Source organism: Aulostomus chinensis, chromosome 16 (assembly GCF_037954235.1).
Source record: "Aulostomus chinensis isolate RoL2024-O1b breed Wild chromosome 16, RoL_Achi_v1.0, whole genome shotgun sequence".
Lineage (NCBI taxonomy): Eukaryota > Metazoa > Chordata > Actinopteri > Syngnathiformes > Aulostomidae > Aulostomus > Aulostomus chinensis.
This window is the reverse complement of record NC_141335.1, coordinates 23,780,331-23,804,438: the sequence shown is the minus strand read 5'-3', so window position 1 is coordinate 23,804,438 and position 24,108 is coordinate 23,780,331. Positions and strand designations below refer to the sequence as shown.

At 43.5% G+C, this 24,108-nt stretch overlaps 1 protein-coding gene across 2 annotated transcripts; it reads right to left on the bottom strand.

Moving 5' to 3' along the window:
* Positions 1-1,537: 1,537 nt before the first annotated feature.
* On the bottom strand, positions 1,538-24,012 carry kif16bb (kinesin family member 16Bb). Of its 2 annotated transcripts, XM_086181084.1 has the most exons (19): positions 23,791-24,012; positions 23,629-23,692; positions 23,423-23,524; positions 23,154-23,270; positions 22,380-22,477; positions 20,057-20,172; positions 19,827-19,969; positions 19,388-19,556; positions 18,091-18,216; positions 17,766-17,941; positions 17,527-17,586; positions 11,953-12,072; positions 11,754-11,805; positions 11,536-11,673; positions 10,148-10,230; positions 8,012-8,100; positions 5,793-5,963; positions 4,956-5,028; positions 1,538-4,214 (listed from the first exon to the last, which is right to left on the bottom strand). In XM_086181084.1, the coding sequence occupies exons 1-19, from the start codon at positions 23,835-23,837 to the stop codon at positions 2,100-2,102; spliced, it is 4,059 nt and encodes a 1,352-aa protein (XP_086037210.1). In that variant the 5' UTR covers positions 23,838-24,012; the 3' UTR covers positions 1,538-2,099. The 2 variants fall into 2 exon arrangements, with proteins under 2 accessions (XP_086037210.1, XP_086037211.1); XM_086181085.1 differs by lacking the exons at positions 23,154-23,270; positions 23,423-23,524; positions 23,629-23,692; positions 23,791-24,012 and having other exon boundaries at positions 20,068-20,172; positions 22,380-22,398.
* Positions 24,013-24,108: the final 96 nt, after the last annotated feature.

Sequence of the window (24,108 nt, the reverse complement as noted above, 5' to 3'; positions counted from 1 at the left end):
AGTTCACAGATTGAGATTTTTTTTATTCACTCAGTAATGCTTCTTTTCATTGATGACCAGCATGGCAGCGTCTTCTCAAAGGCCCGATCAACCTCGCCTGGCTTCATGGAAGCACATTCTCTCTGGGTCCACGTAGGACCTGCTGCTATTGGCCGGTAGTGATCGGAGTCACAGCCACAAGTCAGTTCTTTCTTGGGTTCATAGGCTCTCAACTAAACAAAACAAATTACATGCATCCATTTTCTACCTCTTATCCTGTTAAGGGTGGGGTGGAGGGTGGGGGGTGGAGCCTATGCCATGAGTCTTCAGGTGAGAGGCGGGGTTCACCCTGGACAGGTCACCAGTCCATGGCAGGGCCAACACATAGAGACAGACAACCATTGGCTCTCACAGTCACACCTACGGTCAATTTAGAGTCTAGATTAACCTGGTCCCTCTTGATGTCTTTGGACTGTGGAGGAAGCTGGAGTACCAGAGAGAACCCAGCAGGAACAGGGAGAACATGGAGACTCACACAGAAAGACCCCGTGCTCCAGCCGGGGCTCGAACCTGGAACCTTCTTGCTGTGAGGCGACAGTGCTGACCACTGCTCCACCGTGCTGCCCCAACACATACGGAAATTCATTTGAATAAATTGCTCCATTTCAGTGCAATACACACTGATTACCATGTAAATAGTTTTGATCTCAAACCAGTTACAAAAATATTCTATATAATTGCACATAAAAGAAAAAGGACTAACATTGGGCAGTGACTTTTTACAGTTCATGTAAAACTTTCCCCCTAAAGGTATTTGCATTGGCTTTGATAACATCCAAAATGTGAAAATTACCCTTGTAAAACCAAATCCATAATTCATAATCCATAATTCATCTCTTGGTAAGACTGCCAGCTTCATTCCATTCCATCAGGTCACGATTTGTTGATATCTTTTGTACTTTTATTCACAAGAAAGCATGCTACACAGAAGTTGGAGGAATGCTAATAACCTGTGTTAAGCACAGAGAAAATCAACCCTTTCACACCCTGGAGCGTTTTGTCCCGGTCAAGCTTGACTGCTTTGAGGTGCGATGTGCTTGTTCAGTCAAAAACAAATCTCCAGTCTTCACGCGGGGGCACGCAAGAGCACCGGTCGCACTGTACTGCCCCTGTAATGTCCCCATGCTGGATGGAGTTGATAAGACTACTCTTACCGAATAAAGACTGTATTATCTAGTTATCATCAACCTACATTTAAACAACTCAAATACAATTGATGAGTCCTGTCTTGGAGTGGACAGTGATGGCTGGCAGGAGGTCGTCTGCTGTTGGTGTCTGGGATCAAGGTGAACCTCCACCACCAAGTCTTCCCCTTTACAATGGTGATTCTGGGGAAGCATGTGTGGAAGACTGACTCCTGCAGAGTCCCAGACGGAAGCTTAATGCAAACATCAGAGATGAGGCGAGAAAGTTGGATGGAGATGGAAGGAAAATGTAGATACACAGACAGACATGGAAGTGGTTAACAAATTCCAGATAGGCATGGATTTACCCTTCCTTTTATTTTATAATGTACATATCCTCACATATAGACAAATTTTTTTATATAAAATTACATATTGATAGTAACTACATACATATATATATAATTTAAACATGATAGTGAGCTCAATTGGTCAGACACATGATGAAAAATCCTAAAAAGTAGCATAATATCCAGAAAAAAAATACAAAGCAAACATTCCTGCATTATTGCAGCGCTACAGAGAGATGTCAGTGGTGCCGGTACCAGACTGGACAGCTTCAACAGAACTAGTTAGTAGGTGTTGGGCTAACAAAAGCAAAAATAACAGAACAACCCTACTGGGGAGGTAGTGAGCTAAACACAAACAATGTTACGTGTTTCATGTGCTTTTAAGATAAAACTCTCATATTACACAACCATCTGTAAAAGCAGCTTTCAAGAGAAATGAATCAATTCGAAAACTTTAAAGTGGGTCATCGTATTTGCCATCACATCCGTCCTCTGCACTGCCTGGCTGGGATGCACTTTTGCCATTTCTCCCTTTGAGTGAGAGTTTTCAAGCTGAGCTGTTCATTACCAGCTGTTCAGTCCTTGATCAGACATTTGACAAGTGATTAATCAGACATGCGGCCTCAGCGGAGCAACTGAAAGTTAATTTCCATACTTCTGCATGAGATGAATTTGAAGCCTGTGCAGGCGGAGAGGCTGTCTCGTTCACAATGTGAGGGTGACCCCTTGCCTTCCCGTTTGCCAGCATCACATCCACTCTGATAGTTCCACTCCTGTCGCCGTGATGCACCAGAACGCAGTGCACATCCAAGCACCTACGAAGCCTTAGGTTGCGGAATTGGGGATGGCTGGGCTGTACGGTGACAGAGCATGGGGTCGGGTGGAAGACTATATCCTCCTGCACCAGACCGAGGTGTGTGCTAGTGAGTAGAAGCTGGGCCATATGTGCAGAGCAGTTACTGGAGCTAATGCACACCCTCACACTTGTGTACAGTAGCAGCTGCACCTCCCCCAGAGGAATCCATTCTTGTTCCATGTGAGAGTGAAGAAGGTAAACCAGATCAGCCAGGCTCCTCTGAAAGTGGCAGCACACCCTTAAGCCAGCATCCAGCAGCAGGTCAGGGACATCAGCCTTCCACTCTAATGACTTCCAGTCAGCATGGAGCAGTGGCTGAGAGGCCCAGCTGCTCCCAGGGTAGATGAGACCCAGTATGGCCCAGCATAGCTCTTTGGTCACCTTCTGGCTGTGCGTGTACAGACCCAAGATGCTCTCGGCAGTTGTTCCCATTACACGCAGACTGTGTCCCGCCAAGCCTATTTGCACCTCCTTCAGCTGCGACAAGGGGAGGTGATGGAAGAGCACCAGAGGGCCAGAGTCAGAGTTCACTGTATAGAGAGCTGTCTCCATGAGGATCAGGAGAGCAGGACGCGGTTCAGGTTGGCTACATTTAGCCACGTTCAGCCAGAAGAGGGCTATAATCCTCTGGGAAGTGAGCACTGATGTGGACAGAACAGACCGTAAAGAGACCATCAGGTCTTCCAAGGGCAGATTTTGCAGATTCACAAGAGAATCAGGAAATTTGAGCAATGTGTGTCTGAAGACTTTGACATCATTGCTGTTCTCAACAGCCACCAAGTTCTCCAGAGCCTCATGGGTAAGGCTGCTGTGTCCCACAGTTAGAAGCTCTGTGAGTGTTTGGTCTCCTGGCTTTAGGTTTGCATCACCTTGTTCTTGTAAGTGCTGGTCGCAGATACTCTCGTCTTTTGCTTCCAGGATTAGTGGCTGATCATCTGGCATCTCCTCTGCTTTGATAGCATGTATCCGGGACGGGATCCTAGCGGCCACCTCAGCCCAAAGGTGTTGAGTTAGGTCTGTGTGGAGGTGCTGGATCAGTGGTAGATCTTTCACCATGGAAAAAATGTGACAATCCTTGAAAGCTGAGAGGACACGGCTCCCTTTAACAAGAGAAAAGACTCGATTGTCCCTCATTACAGATAAAACCTTACTTTCCTTGACAAGAGAAATTAAATTTGTGGACCAACGGGCCCCAAAAGGATATCGCCCCTTCTCTCTGACCTGCCGCATTTTTGGAGGTGAACTCCACAAGTGACGTTGTGCATCCTGGAGAGCCAAACTAATCCAAGAGCCCAACCATGAGCTTTGAACTGCATCTCCCACAGTCCTGGTTGGACCCTCCTCCGCCATGTCTCCATATTCATCCATGTCTCCACACTCCAACTGGCCCTCAAAGATGGTTTCCCCAGGTGGACAGGAGGCTGTGTGGTTGCTGGTCTGTGAGAGGACAGACGTGGAGATTGTTCCTTTACTGCTCTGAAGATGGGACACGCTGCTTAATGAGCTCCCACCAGAGCCAGGTCTCCCTTTACAGCAGTAAGCCCCATCACCTTGGATCTCATTAGCATTCCCTTCTGGCCTCATGCTACATCCATCACACGGACCCAGGACAATCGTCTGCTGGAGGCTGGCATCCCCTGACCACATCTCCTCTCTCTTATAACTTGTGACTTCAGCTTCGCTCTCAATTTTCCTCCACAGCTGTTCAGACGTGAGCTCTGGCCCTGATTTATGACACTGGTCTGTCTCAGGCTCCAGGACATCCCTGGTGCTTACTCCGCTTTCTAGCATGTCTCCATCCAACTCAGAAATAGAGTGAAGGACAGGAGACTTTCCAGGTGTAGCCTAGTTTGGATTATGGATGAGAAAAAGAGAACAGAATCATTGAAGTCATGCAACTTGCAATAAAAGTGCTATGTACCTGGATGTATACAATCAATATGAATAATCAAAGATCATAATGTACAAAATCCAGCAAGGCATGGAAGACATCAAAGATCTGGTAAAAATCAAGAATCCAATATGGCTGCCACAGGATGTGGAAATGCCAGATCATACATTTCTCAAGTGCGGCATCCTTCCTTCACAGTTCTGAGTTATAAAAGGGGCAGCGAGTGGGTGCGGTGGCGGTGACGGGGGCAAAAAAAAAAAAAATCACGGTAACTGCTTAACACGTTTTGAAAGTTAAATGTATAAAACGATAATTCAAATGTGCTCTCATTGCAATATGTTTTCAGTAAATGAGTGTCATTTCTTTGCAACCCCTGTGGGAAAGTATAATAAGGTTTAAATATGTGCATAATAAACAACCCGAACAAGCCGAGGGAAAAAGCATTTCATGCCTCATAAAAGGCGTGTTGGGCCTGGCTGGAGAGGGGATAGGTATTGACATTTAGCAAAGACAAAAGGGATTATACTTCAGTTGCACTGTAGCGATACGTCTGAAAAACTGCAGAACAGAGTTACTTTCCCCACCGTTTTAGATTTATTCAACTGCTAAAAAATAATGAGACATCCAGTCCTCAAAACAACCTGTGGGTCATTATATTGAATCCTGTGGATGCAGGAGGAGACGTAAATACATACGGTTGCTCCGTCTGCTGTGGCAGAGAGAGGAAAGCTGCTCAGCACTTTGAACTCAGCCGGCAGATCCATCGGACTGAAGACAGACAAAAACATTTCGTGCAGCTTTAGAGAGCGAAACTTGCATCTTTCGTGATATGTGCACACAATACAGCAGTGTTAATATTCACATGCTGCCAGGCACTTTGTTTTCATAAGCAAATGTAATTATTTGCTGTAGTGTGACACTAGAGACTCTATACAGTTTGAAGGCAAAAGACAAGACTGCAATAACCCCCCCCCCCCCCCAACACCCCATCACAAAAACCATCCATTAGATTTGAAAAGCAAACAGCCCAAAAGGCTGGATGAGATTAGAGCCACTCTACTAGCTGTGAAATTAAATAGAATCTGTGCATGTTGATTTGAGGATTTACATACAATAGCCAGCACTCCAGAGGGGGGAGCAGAAACCAAATATACAGCTCCGAATGATTTCTGACACTAAACAGTCGCTCCGCCGGAGCTTTGTGTGTTGCACCAGGTTGTTGAGGGGGGAAAGTGAGGGCACTGAAGTATTGACAGCATCAACAAAACGGACAAAGAGCAGGTCTTCGTGATGATCAAAGGCAATCCTGATCCTGGCGATCGGAGCAGGCGGCGTCCCCCAGGCTGTCCTTTTTGTTGTCTCTTGAGTAAAAGGAGGAACACTTTCCAATGCAACGAGCAAAAACAAATTTGCAAACCACATGCAGACATTTAGTTTTCTTGCTGTGAAATGACTGAACAAAACTGGTACATGACAACAGATTCATTAATTTCACTACAGATATCATAGGAACCCCCCCCCCCCCGACTTACTCATCGGTTTCTTCAGTCGTGGCCTCTTTTGTCTTCTCTCCCGCTCTCTGATCACAGCAAAGCCCGGTGTTCTGCTTTGGGAGTCTTTTGATGTCCCCGTTGCATCTTTTGAGGCTTTCTTGGACCTGCTGCCATTCCACCTCCTGCTGCTTGAGCTTCTCTTCCATCCTCCTAGGCGTCACATCACACATGCACACCCACGCAGATTCACTTGTGAAGTGTGCAGAACAAACATGTCCCATAAACATTTAGATCCACCATTTAACACACTCTTGTTGCAATTTGAGACTTTTTTTTGTAACTTCTGCCTTTCATTTGGTATCCGTGGCATGAAATTTAAACCCAGATATCTGTGGTAGGTAGTGTGTTGATTAAAAAGCTAATAAGGTCTGTAGGTAAGATCAATGTAGAAGCTGAAAGCATTTAGGCAGGAGATGCTCAGGGTTACAGGAGCTTGGGTGTGATGGACACTAACCAGTGTAAAACACCACTTATAGATACAACTTAAAAACTACTAAACACAGCTGCCATCGGCCAGAAAAGTGGAATTTCTCCCCCTGGCCAGAGAAGGAGAGGATTTCAGTTGAGGGACATTCAGAGTGAAGATGTCACAAGTAATCGAGACTGTCAAAGACCTGCTGGTCATCACCGGGAGCTCTCAGTCCAGACTTACAGGACTTGAATGGAGCTACAGGACTTGAATGGAGCTACAACTGACAACTTAACTAGTTGACCATAATAACACATTTCAGATACCCAACCAACCCGCAACAATGCAGCTGCCCCTTCCATGAAGCCACAGTGTGATGCCAGGTGTGGTTTTGGTGGAAGAGAGACAACAACAACAACAGCTGTCCTGTTGCTGATCACTCAACACCTTCACCTATCAATTCACCACCATCCACCGCTGACTGTGTGTGGACACAACAGTTGTGCTGATAGTCGCTCTATAGTAATCCTCCATTTGGCCTACACTTGTTCACCTTTACACATCCAAGCCCTGCACTGCAAAACCAGCCGATCAAAGTGAAGCGTCCGGTGGAGCAATGTGTGAACCACCTGAGGGGAGGCGCTGCTCTTTGACGACACTGAACTGTGAGGGGAAATTACATGTCAAGCAGCTCCACGTGCTGCAACACATCAAGGTTATCAGATCGTGGGACGAATGGCGTGTCTGAAACTGCTCGCTATTCTTGCAGATGCCAAATCACTTAAGACTGCGAGGACAAGACCACTGTGCCAGAGTCAAGACCTTAAAGAGTCGAGTCCCAGCAGAGGTAAACATTTTAAAACAAAAAGCCTTTAAAATAGATACTGAGCTCACATTAGAGAGTCGTGCAGTCGTGATTCCAACACAACGCATTAACACGTCTTGGATTTGTACTGCAAATTAAGCTTTTTGGATTGTAATTCAAGGAGGAAGCAAAATAAATCACATACTGTGATGCAAATAAACAAATGTGCTCCTCACAAAACATCCTAATTAACTTCCTCGCCATTGAATGACGATTTAACAAAATCTTCACAGCCACCCATCAACAAGTTGTTAGGGCTTTTTCATTGAAAATGTATTCAGTTGCCACCAGGGGGCACAGTGACAAATAAGTGCCAAAGTGTAATGGATCTTCCCTGACCTATACTACAGCAAGTCTATAATCCAGCTCACTTGAAGGAGTTTAATTGTTTGTGTTCGATAAAACGAAGACAGAAACGCCACCACACGTTCACAGAGCTCAACTCTGCCGATGAGTCCACGCACATCAGACGTTTGGACTCTACACAGACAAAGCTTGGGACATGATTTACGAGCCCAGTTGACTGGAAAAAGACCAATATGAAGTTCTGGAAGTCAAGTGAGGTACAATTTTTTTTTTTTTTTTTACAGTGCATTCTGGGAAGCTGAATTTTAAGTGCACTTCAATGATTTTGCAAATGGGGCACAGAGCAGTTCACTACCTGGTGAAGAGGTTGCTAAGGGACATGCCCGGAGCTGTGGAGGACAGGCCGGCTGCGATTTCCACTGGCTCAGCATGAAGCACTTCATAGTTGCTTTCTCCATGTTCCCATTTCTCACAGAAAGGCTGCCATGATTTGTGGCTTTGATTTGGTCTGTGCACTTATGAATCCTGCTCAGTATGAGGGTACCCAGCAGAGTGTGATGAACCCATTCCACCTCCAAGTGTAAAGAGACACTCCCCTCATATCTGCATAAATCTTACCCTGGACTCTCTCGTGTCACGCTGGACAGATCCCATGTTGATTCGGATGAGTCGGTCGAGGCCACGGAGAGAGGAGACAGCTGATCAATCTGCAGACAACAGGACAGAAAAACACCATGAAACGAAAATCAGTCTAAGTAACAGGTGATGGCAATACACATTTACAATTTTGAGGTTATTCAAGTGTGTACGTCATAGTACAAATCACTCTTTTTCAGAAGAGTAACCGGATTTGGCCAAACAAAATATCTGGCAAATCCACAGCCCTCCGAAATAAGGATGAGCATAACAACACAACTTTGAACTCACCTTGCACCCTAGAAACCACAGCCTGTTCGGACTGCAAGCAAATCAGATATTTTCATCGAATCTGTTCACAGCGTTATTTGCAAGTAATGAGATTGCGTTCCTGTTGGCCAAACCTGGACTAAATCTAGAAAGACAAACTTAGGGTGGATAACATCTATAGAACACAGGCTTTGGGTGATCCACAGCATCCAGATTGGGGCACATCAGTAGAAATCTGACTCAATAAAAGCACCTCCAAATGTGGTTTGGATCCAATTTGCTAAAGTCTAATATTGCTGTCCAGTGTGAACAGAGCCAAAATATCGTTACTTTTGATTCGAAAGCAGCTGCTTTGTTCAACCATTTCACTTCTCATGTTTCCATATAACTTTTACAGCTTTCAGAACTGTCTTATCCGAGACTTTCCACATTTTCACTGTAATACAAGAGGGAATTTTATAGTTTTGTGGCTATTGAAAGAGGCAATTTTAAAGCCAGTAACACATACTGCATTGAGGGTGTGCTAAAACTCTCAATACCCTTTCATTTGGAGTCAATGTTAAAAATGAATGGCGACCAGAGTAGAGCCTGGCTATCCAATCTTTACTCAGTTGTAATGGAGTGTAATTTTCAATAATGCAGAGAGGAAAGCTGTCAAAAAGTACAGCTGTGTCTATAAAATGGTGCAGGAATCCATTTTACAACATAATGAACAACAAAGCACAGAGGGAAGTGCTTATAAGGGGAATTCATGAGTTGCAGCCTCTTCAATGTCTATGCCAACAAAACTAGAAAGCTAAATTACAATTAAACATGAATAATGAGAAAATAAGATAAAAAAAACCCCACAGGACTTTGTTGCTACACAAACGGGATTATTTTGGCATGATAATGCATTTCAAAACAATGCTCCAGAGGCCTGAACATATTCTTGTCACTTTATTACCAACATTAAGGGCAACACTTAGATTTTTTGGGGTTATTTCTCATTTGTTGGCCTGAAAATTTCTTTACATTTCCACGGATCTTTCTTACCCGCCTCAACAGTGACCAATGACCGACGAAGAAGGACTTTCCTAAAGTTTTCTAATTGTATCCCTCGCCTGATTTGTATTCGTGCATGTGTATCTGAAGTCACCTGGCCAAATTTTATTGCATAGAGATGACCTGATGTTAGAGTCAAACAGAAGCACAAGTGATGCCAATGGTACTGCAATCTATATGCATTTACTAATGCAATCAACAATGATGTTCACTCCCTTTCTATAACGTCAAAAACAAATGAAAACATTCCTTTTTTATTAAAATGAACAAACGATAAAGCAACAATGTAATGAGAACTAAAACGTACTTTTTAGTTTGGCCGATCCACTCACATGTTCGTCTCCGTATACGACCAGTCAAACCAATGTATGAGGCGGCGTACAAAGACCACCTCGTTATTTAAAATGTAGAAAATGAACAGAAGAGAAAAACGATGAATTCACACAATGCTGCTTCAAAAACCTGAGAGCCATGAGGCAGCTATTCCAAGACCTGATCTTCCTTCAGATTACGCCAAAAGCCAGAAGGCATTTCTATATTGTGGGAGAGATTTTCACGATGTGCAGGTCTGCCGCCATTTCTGAATGCTTTCATGTTAAATAAGGAGTGGCAGCAATTGTTCTGCTCCTCAAAAAGACTTGACCAGCTCAAGGTAGCAGGTATTACAACTCGTCGTTATCCTTGTGATGCTGCTTTTGCATTAGCAGCAGACAATGAAGTTCTGACGTATGAAAAGAAGTCTTTGTCGAGACTAGAAAAAAAGCAGCAGGATATTGTTAACATGTTTTGGGGAACTGTCTGTACCTGGCATCTCTCTCGGAGTTGGGCAGCTTCTGCCGGGTGGTTGAAGCGAAATACGTTTCCTCTCCCGAGCTGGATGATGGCCCCTGTCAGGAGAGCAGCAAAATGGCAAACCACCAAGCAAGCTCAAAACATTTGGTATAAAAGCAAAATGCTAGCTTTTGTTCATCAAAAGAGATGCCAGTGAGTGTAATGATGCAGAGTGTCATCCAGGAAACCTTTAGAGGTGCGGAACAGTATCCATAATGCATAAAAAAACAACAACTACAGAGCGAAGACTTGAAACCTCCCCATCGTGTGGGATTGCAGTGAACTTGATAGCACAAACATTTTCTCTGCTGAGGTAAAGTGAATGAATCCCCAAGAACACAATCTCCGGTGTGATTGGCAGTGACCTACACCAGCGGGATGCTTTACCAGAGAAAATGATGCAGGAAATTTTAGAAAGCCAGGTGAAGCTATGGAAATGAAGCGATATTAGAATTGATTATATATACATATAGATATCTATATCTCTCTCTCTATATCTATATAGATATAGATAGATACACACACACACACACACGCATACATATATATTATATCTCAGACCTCGCACGCGTATGGCCACATCCACAGATTTTCTCCAATCTCCCATCCTCTCTCGGCACAGCAAATACTAATCTTGCTACTATTAATGACTTCTGACGAGTGACAAAGCACCTGAGAGGGCCGCTTGTGATGGATTCCAGCTGCTGTAGGACTGAAAATTACAACCATTTGTTCAAGAAAATGGCTTCGGATGCAGCAGTTTGGGAAGGGGATATTGGATAAACTGAAATGGTTATAAAGCAGACTAGCATAGCCCAAATCTGTGTGCAGTTTTTATCTCTCAAAAGCAAAGTAGTGTGGAGGAGGAGGCAGTGAGCGGTGAAAGCCCTCAGCCCCAGTGAGCAGGGTCTGCTCAGGGGAGGAAAGAATTTCAGTTCGGCTTGGCGACGTCCTTTGAAAGGTTAATGCTCTGGCCCCCTTCAAACCTGCTGGCCCTATCAACTCCATCTGCCAATTAAAGGAGGGCTTTGTGTGGAGCTTTGTCCAGGGCCTCTCGCCCTTCAAAATGTTTAGTAAGAGAAATGGCATCTGCCCTGTGGAGAACCGCGTTCGCAATCCACTCATGGCCTGAGTGCGATGCCGCAGGAGAGCCGGGGACATAAAGTGGATTTCATTAGCAGATGTGATGCAGTGATCTCATATCACTGCATTAAAAATGGATGAAAGGGATATCGCCTCCTACTACTGGCTGAATAACTGAATATGAGAACAAAATCTTTATTATTCGCAATTGGCCTTGCTTCTTTTTTCTTCCCTGTTCATTAAAGGATATCAGGAGCACATTAGCTGTGCATGCTTACCCTGAGTCAGCTGGCGGGGACCAGTTACCACGGAGCCATTGACTGAACACAGCGCACCATCCTGAGGGATGAGAGTCACGGTGCCAGCATGATTCTCTAACACACAGTGTTTGCTGCAGAAGCCAGGCCCAGTAAGTGCTACAATAAAGTACAAACACACAAGTTAAGTCCAATGGATAATGCAAAACTGGGAACGCACTGTAGTAACCCTGACTCACCAATATCCAAACTGCATGATGCTTTATCACTCCCAACCAGGGTTCTGCCCTCCTGCAGTGGAGATTCATAAGTCAGCACGCTGAGTTTGTTTGACAATCAGTTGCAATTACCAGAGGCAGTGGACCTGGGCTGGTAGTGATTTCTAAGAAAAACATAGACTCATGTGTGAATTATGTTGGGTTCAAACGTTCCATTCACTTTCAAATAATAAAGAATGATGCCGGTGCTCAGCAAGTCTTCATCAATGCGTATCAGATGAGGTAACCGGCAGTCCAAGACCACTCCCCCACCGTCCTTCTTCAGCGCCACCGTCTCCTCCTGTAGGACACATGAGAATATTCTGTGATGGGAAAATTTAAAGAAAAAGAAAAAAAAAAAGTCTCTTTCAATAGCCTGTAGCTGTAATGGCATGCGATATAAAGTGAAAAATGCTGACAGACATTTAATGGCAACCAGCAGAAAACTGAATTCTTTATGACTGCTCTTCCTAGCCTGAAGGCCACGCAGGGTAGCGGCGTTCCAACCATGTGTCGCCATGAAGCAGTCGAGTGGCTAACGGCAAGAGAGACACTATAAATCATTCAGATAATCGCGGTGAGAGTCAAACTGTACACTGTGTTCACAGATCGAAGCAGACACAGCGTAACCGCCCACACACACACACACACACGTGGAGTGTATCACTGCGTGCACTACTGCTATCATTGATACAAAGCTATTCAAGCGTGCTGCTTAAATTTGTAAAATATGTCGGCTTCAGTTGATGGCAACCTCATACTTGTACCCATCCTCAATGCATCTAAGAGGGGCATTTTATGTTGAATATTCAAATAGAAAAGAGGCATTTTATTTGTCAAGAAATCCCTGTTAAACATTTATTTAAAAAAAACACCAAAAAAAAAAAAAAGGTGTTACAGGCACTCCATAGGTACAGAACAAGAGACAGGAGAACTGGTTAAACCCTGGAAAGTTTTTTCTACAGACCTCCATTCTTAAACCTCTGATCTGTTCCATACACTGCTTCACTGCATCCAACAATTATGAAATGTAAAAGCATGACTCACACCATCTTAGAGCTTGTGTGTCAAAGGGGTGATATTCCATTATCTTTGTACAGAATGTCATTTGGTATGATTTTACTTTTAGCTGGACTAAAAGGTCAAAAGAATCAGCAGAGAAAGACCAGGCAGCTGCAGACAGAATGAGTTTGTTGAGTAGTTAATTTGCCAATTACTCAACAAGAAATGAAACGTTTGGCCCCGGATGACCCGCTGGGTTGAAAAGACGCATTGAATTAAGCCACAAAGAGAAACCTTCACACTTTAGGTGAGATTTTAAGGCCCAAACCACCTTTTGTCTATCAAAGCAGTGGCTGTGGTGCAATAACCCATACCCCCCCCCCCCCCCCCCAAGTATGAGATATCCTATCAGAAGCGTACTTCTGCTAAAATGGTGGACTAATGCCTCACATCGACATGGATTATCATGAGAGAAGAAAATCTCACATATGGAGAACTGAGAGGACGAATTTCTCATGAACTAGCCCGCCCGCCCGCCCGCCCTCCCCCTTAACTTCCTCCTACTCTCTTTCCTATGGATTGGACCGTGAAGAGAGAGATGTGTCCACCATCACCACCACCTCACTCGTTGGCAGCTGTGAGATTGAAGAAATCCTTTTTTCTAATGAAGGAGGAGAGGCATCGACCCCAGCCCCTGTACTTAATTAAAAGGGATTCTTCACAGACTTCATTAGAGGTTAGGAGCAGCCTGGCAGATTAATGCACTGTGTCACTTTCCTCTGACATCAGGAACAGATGAGATACTCTTATTTTCTCTCTCTCTCACACACACACACTCTTCACCACACCCAGTCAGTCCGTCAGCGTGCTACGATGACAACAACAAAGAAGTGATTTCAGACCGAGGCAGCTGGTGAACATACTGTAATTAACTGTGGCCTAGACTAGCAGCCAGGCTCATGTAGCATTTAGGCTTCCATTAAACACCATCATCTGTGGTTGGGCAGACTTTTTAATGGGTTTTTGCTCAGCAATTTGACAGTTTAAACTCTGGAGTTTGTTCATTTGCATCGCATTGCCACGCGAGGCCAACCGATAACTCCTTCGCCAACTTCTCGTCAGCAGGTCAAGTGGTGCAACAGATAAACAGCTACTGAACTCAGAACAGGAGCAAAATGTTTCTGAGGAGCACTGCTAGAATAAAAGATTCATTTCCTTGAGACATGTTTATGTTCCTGCTCTTTTCAAAGGTAAAGTGAAAAATACGGAACTTCAACTATTGATCGTGTATCATCTTGGTCAATATTCACCTTATTGATTAGCCCTATTGGTATTCACAGTGTTTATGTATAGATTTAGAAAGATTTATGTATTCTTTTTTTTTTTTCTTTACTTGGCATTTAGTTAGCTTGGCTCAAAAGGTGAAGATCAGCAGAAAACAAAACAAAGAAAAAGAAAAACCATCAGTGTCTGAGTCTGAACTCACCCAGAACTTCACAATGGTTGCATCAAAACAGTCCAAAAAAAAAAAAAAACACACACAACCACAAAATTGGTGGATTCATCTTTTGTCATTTCTCACAATGATTTGTTAATAAAAAATGTGTGAGGAAAATCTGCCGAGCCACCAGACGAACTCAGGACTCCAGCAATAAGATTTTAAAGTGACATGAATGAAACCTACGGCAAGACTTGCTTCACATTTTCAGCAGTAAGATTGTTTTTTGTTTTTGTTTTTTAAAAAGTAAGCTAAAATGGTTAGCTTTTTGGGAGCCAAGGTTTACCAGATGGTGATGATACACCAAAACGAAAAAATAGAATGGTAAAGTACGATGTAAAACTGCTAAAATTATGAAGCAAAATAACATGAAAGAGCACAGCTGAGAGCATCTGAGGATTAAGTTGCATCTGCTGATCGCGGCATGTTTGGGAAACACGGACTACACAAGGATCAAAAGGAACATTGTGGTTTATTTTATCTACTTAAATGAAGGTTCCTCCCACCACAATGTTACGAGGGGACCTAAAAGCCTGTCTGGGGGAGCCGAACACAACTCCACTGGAAGTGTTCCCAAATCTGTGTGAGTGAGTGTTTGCGTGAGTGTGTGCCTGTGCGTGTGTGTATATAGCCCTGCAGTAGACAACATTTCAATTTACCCTCTTCCTGCCTTTTTTGTTCTCTCAATCTGTTGCCGTCTCTGTCTGGTAAGAGGCTGCTCTGGAATCCATCTCATATTAATTACTTTCTCTTTCCCACATGCCCTGTAACCAATCTGGGAAGCTGACGATGAATAACTTTGCATTCTAAACCTGCTTTAAATACAGAATTCAAAATTATGTTTACACAGCTCTTGGTCAACTTGTCTCTTAAGGGCCCCAGCAGCAATTTCATCTAGCTCTCAGCAACAGAATTAAACAGTAAAAACACTTGAAGAGTTTGGGAAGACTGCTCTTAATTTATGAAGCGTGTGCTAGATACATGTGTAGCATCAGACATTAATAGGGAGATGGGACAGTTCCATTTCAATAACAAAAAAATATCTTTCCTTATATCCCACGTGTCAAAGAACTCCTCTATTTACTGAACCGTGCAAACGAATGACCTCAAATGGCCCTGGAGGAGTCTCTCTCTCTCTCTCTCTCTCTCTCTCACACACACCAGAAGCCAAATGTCAAAGGTTCTTCAAGAGTTTCAGCAACACCAGTACACCTGCTGGTCACCAGTAGCCTGATTTCTACCTCACTGTGATACAAATCTTTTGAAAGTTCGCAACCAAAAAGAAAACCATCTAAAAAAAAAAAAAAAGGGTAAATTAGGTGCGTTTCCATCAAGTGGCTGGAGCAGATAAACGGTTCTAGTTTGTCTGAAGATGGTGGTATCGACATTGTACCTTAATACGGTTGCAATGCCATGCAGAAGCAAAAGTTACATCCCACAAACAAGACGAGTAGTCACTTTATTCTAAATGGGGTTTTTTTGAGACTGGGAGTATTTTAGTCTCAGTCGGTCCACACGTATCTGTTGTAGCCATGTTGTCACGTGCTGTGGGCAAACCGGCACTCAGCGGATACAGCCGTCACGTGAGTTCAATATTCACTACGTCAGAACTTGTTCGAGTAAATGAACTCTCTTTTACACGAGCCAAAAACCGCCTGGGGCTGGCATAAAAACTTTTGCAGATCAGAGGATTTTTTTTTTCTCCCAATGTCAGCGTATCTGTCCCTCCTTTTCCAACGCAATACTCCAAACATTAAAAGAGGGAGATGGAAACCCAGCCAGGAAAGTGGCTTTTTGTCCACTGTAGGTGTTACAAAGTAAGCATGTCAGGAACACTGAACAATGTTGCCCATGAGCACAAAGTCATCAGCACTGGGACATGCAAGCAGCTGTACAACACTCTGAATTAATATGCTGCTGTACAGTCAGAAATTAAAGTGCCATATGTCAATAATCAAGAGTTCTTAATTAGGAGCAGTGACAGCTGTTAATGAGTTCCAAACATGGTCATGAATAAAGGGACTGTCAAGCCACTAATGTCTCCTGCTAACCAGCGTGCAGGATAGAATACTGATTACTCCACATACAGTGTGTAGCTGACATGCATGTGCAAGATCATGTATGGCCCCATGAATGTGGTGAGACTGTGAGGGATGCGCAGGGTGGGAGGTGGATCAGTGGAGAGTACACTAATGCATTCCCAGACATGACCAACAACCACAAGAGCGGCGAGAGAGAATGAACTTAAGGCACGGAGACGAGAGGCCAGCTCACGCCGTTCATGGCTGGCACGCGTCACCCTTCATTCATAATGCAACGGGCGACTTGGCTGAACACGACGAGTCCTAAACTGATGACATTTGGTGTTATTTGGGAGGTTGGGAACAAACTCAACAAAGAAAAAGTTAAACTCTGGACTGGCTAACAAGTTGCTCTTTTTAAAAAAAATAAATAAATAAAATTCCCAGCCTCAGAGAAAGCAGACTGGGGGGAGGAGAATTTGGTTCATTTATATTTGTCGGACTGCAACACAGTCACACACTAATTCTGTTTAAATAGATGGTAAATTGTATGAAACATTAAATGTCAGGTTGACTCACACTGCTCCTCTCAAGCCAAGATGTGGCTTTAGCTGTTCTCAAGACTTGCAGTGACACCAGCTGGTAGGATGTCTTTACTGCAGGCAGTGATGGCACAACTGCTGCTTGAGGATTTCTGGGTTCAATCACCTGATGCTCCAAATACCTTTGAAGGTAAACACCTATTTTAGTCTTCTACGAGAGAAGAACTCCTTAGTATCAAGCATATTCACTCATTCATTCGTTCATCACTTTTTTGCTGTAATATTTGTTACATGAATTTACACTATTTTTTTAAGAGAGTAAAAATAATGATATCATGGATTGAGGCACAACAAGCAGTTCTCCATATGCCATTTGTTCAAGACTCAAACATTCAAGGCTTCGAGGGTCAAACTGTAAAACCCCTATTGCCATTTTAAAATGAATCAAATCCTCACTTTGCCTTTGTCCAAAGCGCTTTTCTTATAGCAGAGTAGCACAAGCAAAGTGGTGATTCAAGCCTGTATTTGCTTTCTAAAATTGCTGTGGAGGAAGCTCGACAAGGCCAAGAGTCTAGACACTTGTGGTGGCCTTACTCACACAGAGGCTCGCATTCAAAACCTGAATAAATGTGCAGTCCTGTATTGACTTACCTATGAATACTACCTAAACGGATGAAAAATGGTTGCTATACCTGCAGAATACTCTGGGTTTCTTCCCATCTGCAGGTCCTGTCCTTGGTCGGTTTGTGAACCTGAGGGGGCACAGATGTATATTTTTCTCAAAAGAAACAGTTGGCAGAGGCTGACTCACCTTGGCCTCACTCTGCTCCTTCTTCAGCAGCACTGAGGAAGACATATTTATGCGTGAAAAGGAACTCAATCTGCAGTACAACCTTTCACTACATCGAGTCGATACTGTTGAGAACAGGACCTGTGTGGCTTCTTCTAGAAGCTGTCTGAGTCTGGTGACCTCTGCCTGCAACTCTGACATCATCTTCATACTACTGTCTTCGTTCACCATGGGAGAGTTCACTATGGTTCTAGCACGGCTGGCGTAGCGCAGCGTGCACAGGGTCTCCCCGTAGTTCTGGTCAGCAGGAGAAATGGCTAAAAAAAAAAAAGACAGGAGCAAATAGAGGATAATCTTATTATAGTTCAATTGTTTCTTTTAAAATACAACTTCCAGAACAGATGAGGAGAGGCCAAGTTTACAGAAATGTCTTTGTGGCAGCAAAGTTCAGACACACAGAACCTACTTGCTATCATGGTGGTCTTTGAGTTTCCACCAAGGCTGTCCTTAAGAAGCCATGTCAGCACCGAGTCCCTGTAAGGAACGAAGAGCCTCCTCTTCTTAGTTGTTGGTTCTCCCACGCTGAGGTCAGCTGGGAGGTCACACAGAGAGCACCGACTCAGGTGTGAAGAGAAACAGGGAGACAGGAAAATGCTTCACTCCAGTGAAAGGCGACAAGAGGCTCAACGCCATTATTAACCCTCAACAGCTCGCGTTTAATTCATAGCCATATTTCAGCCTGAGCAGAGGTCATCCTGTTCCTTCAAACTGTGAAACCATACTGAGGAACTCAAACATTAAATTTCAAAAATCAGAGCTGTTGGCTTTTGTCTTCTTCTATCAAAGTAAAAAAAAAAAGGTCTAAAACTGTCAAAATACTTTGGTACCATGGTAAGAAATTAATGTTGTACAAAAAAAAAAGTTGTAAAAACAAAACAACTGTGACCTTGCACCATTTTCTTCTCAAATAAGTTCAAATTGGCTTTCATACTTTGAATGCAATTGTTGTTTTATGTCAATAGAGAGGTTTCTGTGCAACGTCCGAGAGATGCACCTGCCTCAGAGGAGAAGAAGTACCTCTGATTGTGAAAGCTGCAGTCTCCACAGCATATTAGCCTCTGAGCAGCAATGACGTGGAGATTTTCAGACAGTAAACTAGACCGACTGCCAAAAAGATGAATTGGAAATGTTCAATATTCTGAGGGATCACATGACTTTTCAAAGAGCTGAAGGAGATTACGATCCAGGCAATTAAAAAACACTGCCCTCAGGACCACTGGGACCCCAAAGCACAGTCTGCCCTCATGCTGCAGAACTCAAAACTTAATGAAATGTTACCATCATGCTCCCACTACTGTCCAATACTCAGAGGACAGATGGACTTAACCCACACGGAGCCAAACCAGGTGACTTGGTTTCACGTTACACAGGTTCCATGTCAGCCAGCTAGCTTATGTAGCTAACTTTGTTTGAGAGTTTCAGTCAGAGATCAAGTCTGAGCTACAATTTGCACATCATGTCCCACTGATGTGCAAATTGAGGACAAACAAACAGTTAACTCTGAACTGAGTTCATACCAAGCAAAACCTGCATTTACTGCAATGACTGACCACAGTTTAGAGAGGCTGACAAATCTGTTTCGCCTCCAGAATGCACACGTAACCAACAGTGTTCATAAACAAGAACCGCACCTCTATTCAGCTGACTGGACCAATCATAAAATCAACAAGTGGTGTGTGCCTGTCGTGCTGTTAGTCATTTACCCAGAGCTGAGATCACACTGCCCAGGGTGACCAGGGATTTGTTGATGTTGGCTCCTTCCTTCAGCCTGATGCCTGAGGAGCACGCGGTGGCGGCTCGCTCGCTGCCAGCCAGATCTACCAGGTGGATCTTACTCAGCATCTCACATGGCAATTCAGCATCAAAAAATGTCTGTGGCAAGAAAAAAACATCAAGAAACTCTTTGTTTTGTTCAAAGTAGGCAAAAATCACAGCGGATTCCTCAGGCACAGAGGTGGCAGGACAGCCAAAGAGCTGTTCGGGATAGAAAGAAAACGCCTCCGAAGATGAAATATTCAGAACCCCGAAGATGTAAACAGGGCTAAATAAAAGTTCTGGAGGGATGGCCTTTTAAAAAACACCTCAAACTTAGAACAGTCACCTCAATTCAAACAGACAACACGTCAGAGCAGTGCAGCTCACCTGTGTGAAGCTAATGCTGAAGATGGCGTGAGAGCGACTGCTGACGTCGTTCATACTCATGCTGGCTGTGGTGCGGTTAGCATTCCCGAGAACGATCAACTCCTCTATGTTGGTGTAGGTGTGTACCAAGTGTTTGGACAGATCTGAACAAACACAAGTTAAAGAGTTCTTTTGTTAAAGAAAAACAAGTCCACTCGGCCAACATGGACACAGGGAAGTGAGACTCTCACTCTCAACGTACGGCCCGTGGCGGGGGTGCTCTCTCACTCTTAAGCCTCTGCTATCAGTGGGTGTAGTTCTCTTCTTCAGGAGGTCCAGCACACGCTCATTGTAGATCTCTAAAAAGCTGATGTCCAAACAGACACGCAGAAGCAACATCTGATCACAGACTGCACAAAGCCACCGATTAAGAGTTCCAGCGCTGACGCGACTGGCACGGCACCAAATGAGAACAAACAGGTGGCGAGTCGGCGTCTAATATGAGAGGAGGTGTACGGCAGGTTCACAGCCAAATGTGTCAGGCCTCAATTGTTCTGCTTTCATTGACAGTGAATAAACAAACATATGCCAAGCAGGTTTTGGCAGAACACATCCATCAGTGTGTTTCATGGTGTGTGGACCAGGAGCTGAAGGACAAATCTGATTGGCTGATTCAACTCCAACGCATGGCAATGGAGCTTTATGAGCGTAACCGGAATGAAAGAGCAGAGACTAAATCCTGTAATACTGTGGAACCTTAAAGGTGCTTTTCTAGCTCAGTGAAGAGAACTTGAAAACAGGTCATGACATCAGATGGTTTTTAGATGAGTAGAGGCACAGCTGCTTTCCCCAGAATAACAAAAGACGGAGAGCAACTAAGTCTGCGTGTTACATCTGATCCCAAGATCTTAGAGAATGTGCTTAAACACTTGTTTTAAAGGATTTTATAGCAACAAACACAAACTAGAAAGCCCTCAGAGTGCCCAGATCAGCCAAGGAGGCTACGTGGATACAGAATGTGAACATCTACAATTCAATCCTAAAACAGTCCGTTTGTGCCATCTAATATTCCCAACTTTCATCAAAGTCCAGTTAGCTTGTCAGATATCCTGCTGACAAACGCGCATTGGTGATCACAACAAACTAATGTCCTCATTCATCGGTCGAGGCTGAGCACTGAAGTCCCAATATTAAATTTAGGACGTGACAGTGAACATTAAAGTCATTATTTATTACTATTTTCAAATATAATATCATTACATTACATTTTTGCTGCAATTTTTGGGCAACAGCACAGCCAACGACATGGAGAGGGACATGAGGAGCATTACAGGTCCACGGTAAGCACTTGCATCCCTGGACGACTGTGTTGAGTCATGTTTGGGTGAGTAATGCTCTTCTTTGTTAAGAATCTATTCATGGAGAGTAATACTTTGCCTCTTACTTTTTGGTAAATGTATTTAGAGAACAATCCCTCACTCAAATCTCATTTGTCAAACGCCGACCCTCCGTAATTTGAAATCTATTCAACATTTTGAAAAGCAAAAGCCACACAAATGGAAACCAATTCTAGAGTTGAATTAATTCAAATAATGTGCCAGCAGTGCACTCCATACCAAATGACTGAAAAATGGTTTCATAGCAGGTGGATAGACTTTAAAGCCTCAATTTTCTCCCTCAACATAATCATGAGGGAGTAGAGCTGGGACATGAATCCATCAAACCCAGAATTCATGGGGTTTTTCCAGGTTTAGTTGCAGACTCCGTTTACATCTAATAGTCATCTTCTTACTTTGAAAACGCAGTTTAAGTGAAATTGATTTAAATTTTAATTGTTGATTAAAGTGGTGCATAACCCCAAAAGCATATTTTGGGTTGGAGTATTAGTACTCACATACACACGTTTGGAGCTCACAAAAGATGTTTTTAAACTGCTGCGTCACTTCTTCAAGACTCCAGAATGCAGAAAAGAGCCAGCCATGCATTTTTAGCTTGAAGCTTATGGCACCCCTTAGCCACCAACTGAAAACTGCAAAAATTGTCCAAAAAACAAAACAAAAAATCTCTCAAGCGCATCATCCTGCTAATTTAGCCATCATGGGCTGGAACCTAACACGATTACTTTCTCAGTCGGAGTAGGGGGTACATGTATAGTATCTACTGAAATTTACTTGGACTTGTCTTGATAGTTTTAGTTTGTCTATTTACAGCCACGACCACATAGCCTGACACTTAAAGCGGTCTGCCGTTTGGGTTACAATTGTAACAACACAAGTCCCAAGCGAGCACATTTTGACGCAACTTCGAATTCACTGTAACCTGGACAACAGCCATCGTTAGTTAAACGCTGTTTTCATGTTAAAACATCAATATTCCCATTGGACGCGAATGCAGCAGGTTGATCCTGGCTTTCAAAATAAAAGTGTAGTATAATGACATAATTGTTGTAATAATGTAATAATCATGAGCAAAAAATAAAGTATTGGAAACTTTAAGATTAAATGTGCAGGATTCTGTCACAGTCAGATTTGAATAAGGATGAGCATCACTGTGTGCATGGTGATGATCCCTTACCTGACCTCTGTACGGATTGACACGGTGTCACGCTTGCTTCTTTGAGATATTTCACAGAACAAGCCTTCACAGATCCGTGGGATTAAACCTTTATCTTCCTGCCACATTAAATGGAGAAAGTGTTGCATTTAGAACTCTTATCACAAAGACTGTTCGACAATTTCATTTCACTCTAATTTTGTTCTCGTCATTTGGGTGTCTGTGCAACGCTGTGGCCACAACTCGTTACGCAAAGACTGCTGAACACCACAAGGGCTCATCTGATATGAAGTTGCTGAAGCATAAAAGCAATTCCACTCCGAGCCGCATGCCCTCTTGTTTTAATTACAAAGTAACAGATAGTAAGCATTAAGAACCATATGTAATTATGTAGGATGTTGACAGGGGCTCTACTGATGACCTTGCACAAGTCTCCCGGTATACAAGCTGAAACCTCTGGTGTGAAATTTACATCGCGGTCTGAGGTGGAGAGGAGAGCTGCAGCCTGCTGCCCTCATCACAATTTCTGATTAGCCAGGAGAAACATTGAGATAAATGGAGGGAAAGGGAAGGACGTGCGATGAGAAGGCCATCAGTCAGGTCCTAAAGTGGCGAGGAGGATATTCACACTGCGTTTGCACTACGGGGTTTAGTTTGCAAGGTAAGCTTTAAAGTGTTGAGAATATTCTGACCTTCTGACTGAGGGGTTGTGTTTGAGACACTCAGCTGACGTAAGACAGTTTACCTTTGAAGATACATTTCAAACTCGGTTAAAGTGCAGAAGGAAAGTCTTACTGGACGGCCCATCATGGTGTAAGATTTTCCTGAGCCTGTTTGGCCATAGGCGAACACGCAGGCGTTGAAACCCTCAAACACAGATTTCAAAACATCGGAGCCCAAGTCATGAAAAATCTAAACAAGCAGAAGTAAAGTTAGTTCACAGAAGACTCTCTCTTACAAAACCTTCGTACGATGGAACACAAACGTAAATATATATATATATATATATATATATATATATATATATGAATGAGAGAGAGAGAGAGAGAGACGAATGCACGCACCCTCTCCTGGGATGCATATGTGGGTTTTGTTGCGTCGGTTGAATCGTATGTGAAGTCATAAGAAAACACCTTTCCTCTGTCGTCCCCTCGAACAAATAAAGGCTGGAATTAAAAAAAAATAGAAGAAGTTTTATTACGATTTAAAATGAGAAAGAGGAAAAAAAGGGTTGCTAGCTGACTGGAACACAGTGCGTTCCCTTCACTACCTTGTGGAGGGTTATAGTTTTCCCATGTAAATGAGCCACCGACTTGCATGACAACTGCTTTTCTCTGTGGAAGCGTGAATGAGCAGTTTTAAGCTTTAATTTCGAGAACTGACGCACTTAAACAATAAAAAAAAAAACACCCGACGCCAATTGTTCGTTTACCTTTTGTTCAACGGACGGATTCGGACCGCCACACACACCGAAGCCATTTTCAGAACCGGACCAGAGCAGGAGAAACCTACCTCCGCTCAAATCTCCCTCCGCAGTCGGAGGGCGGGAGCTGCCCGGAGCACACCTGCGCCACACCAATCACCTCACCTGCGGCGGTGCTCCTGACCTCTCACCCCGGAACAAAAAAGTTAAAAGTTAACATGTAATGTTATTAAAAGAAAATATTTTAACTAACGCAGTACAATAAAAAAAAACGTAAAATATACTCCTTTCATTAAAAATATTCTTTTTTAAATTCACTGATCGGTT

What these genes read in the sequence shown, in the direction of transcription:
- kif16bb (XM_086181084.1), bottom strand. Translation starts at nt 23,837, where the DNA reads ATGGCTTCGGTGTGTGTGGCGGTCCGAATCCGTCCGTTGAACAAAAG. An exon ending in TCAATCCGTACAGAGGTCAG is followed by an intron (nt 20,173 to 22,379) that starts GTAAGGGATCAT and finishes TTTGGACATCAG; the next exon opens with CTTTTTAGAGATCTACAATG. An exon ending in AAAGACCACCATGATAGCAA is followed by an intron (nt 17,942 to 18,090) that starts GTAGGTTCTGTG and finishes TTTTTTTTTTAG; the next exon opens with CCATTTCTCCTGCTGACCAG.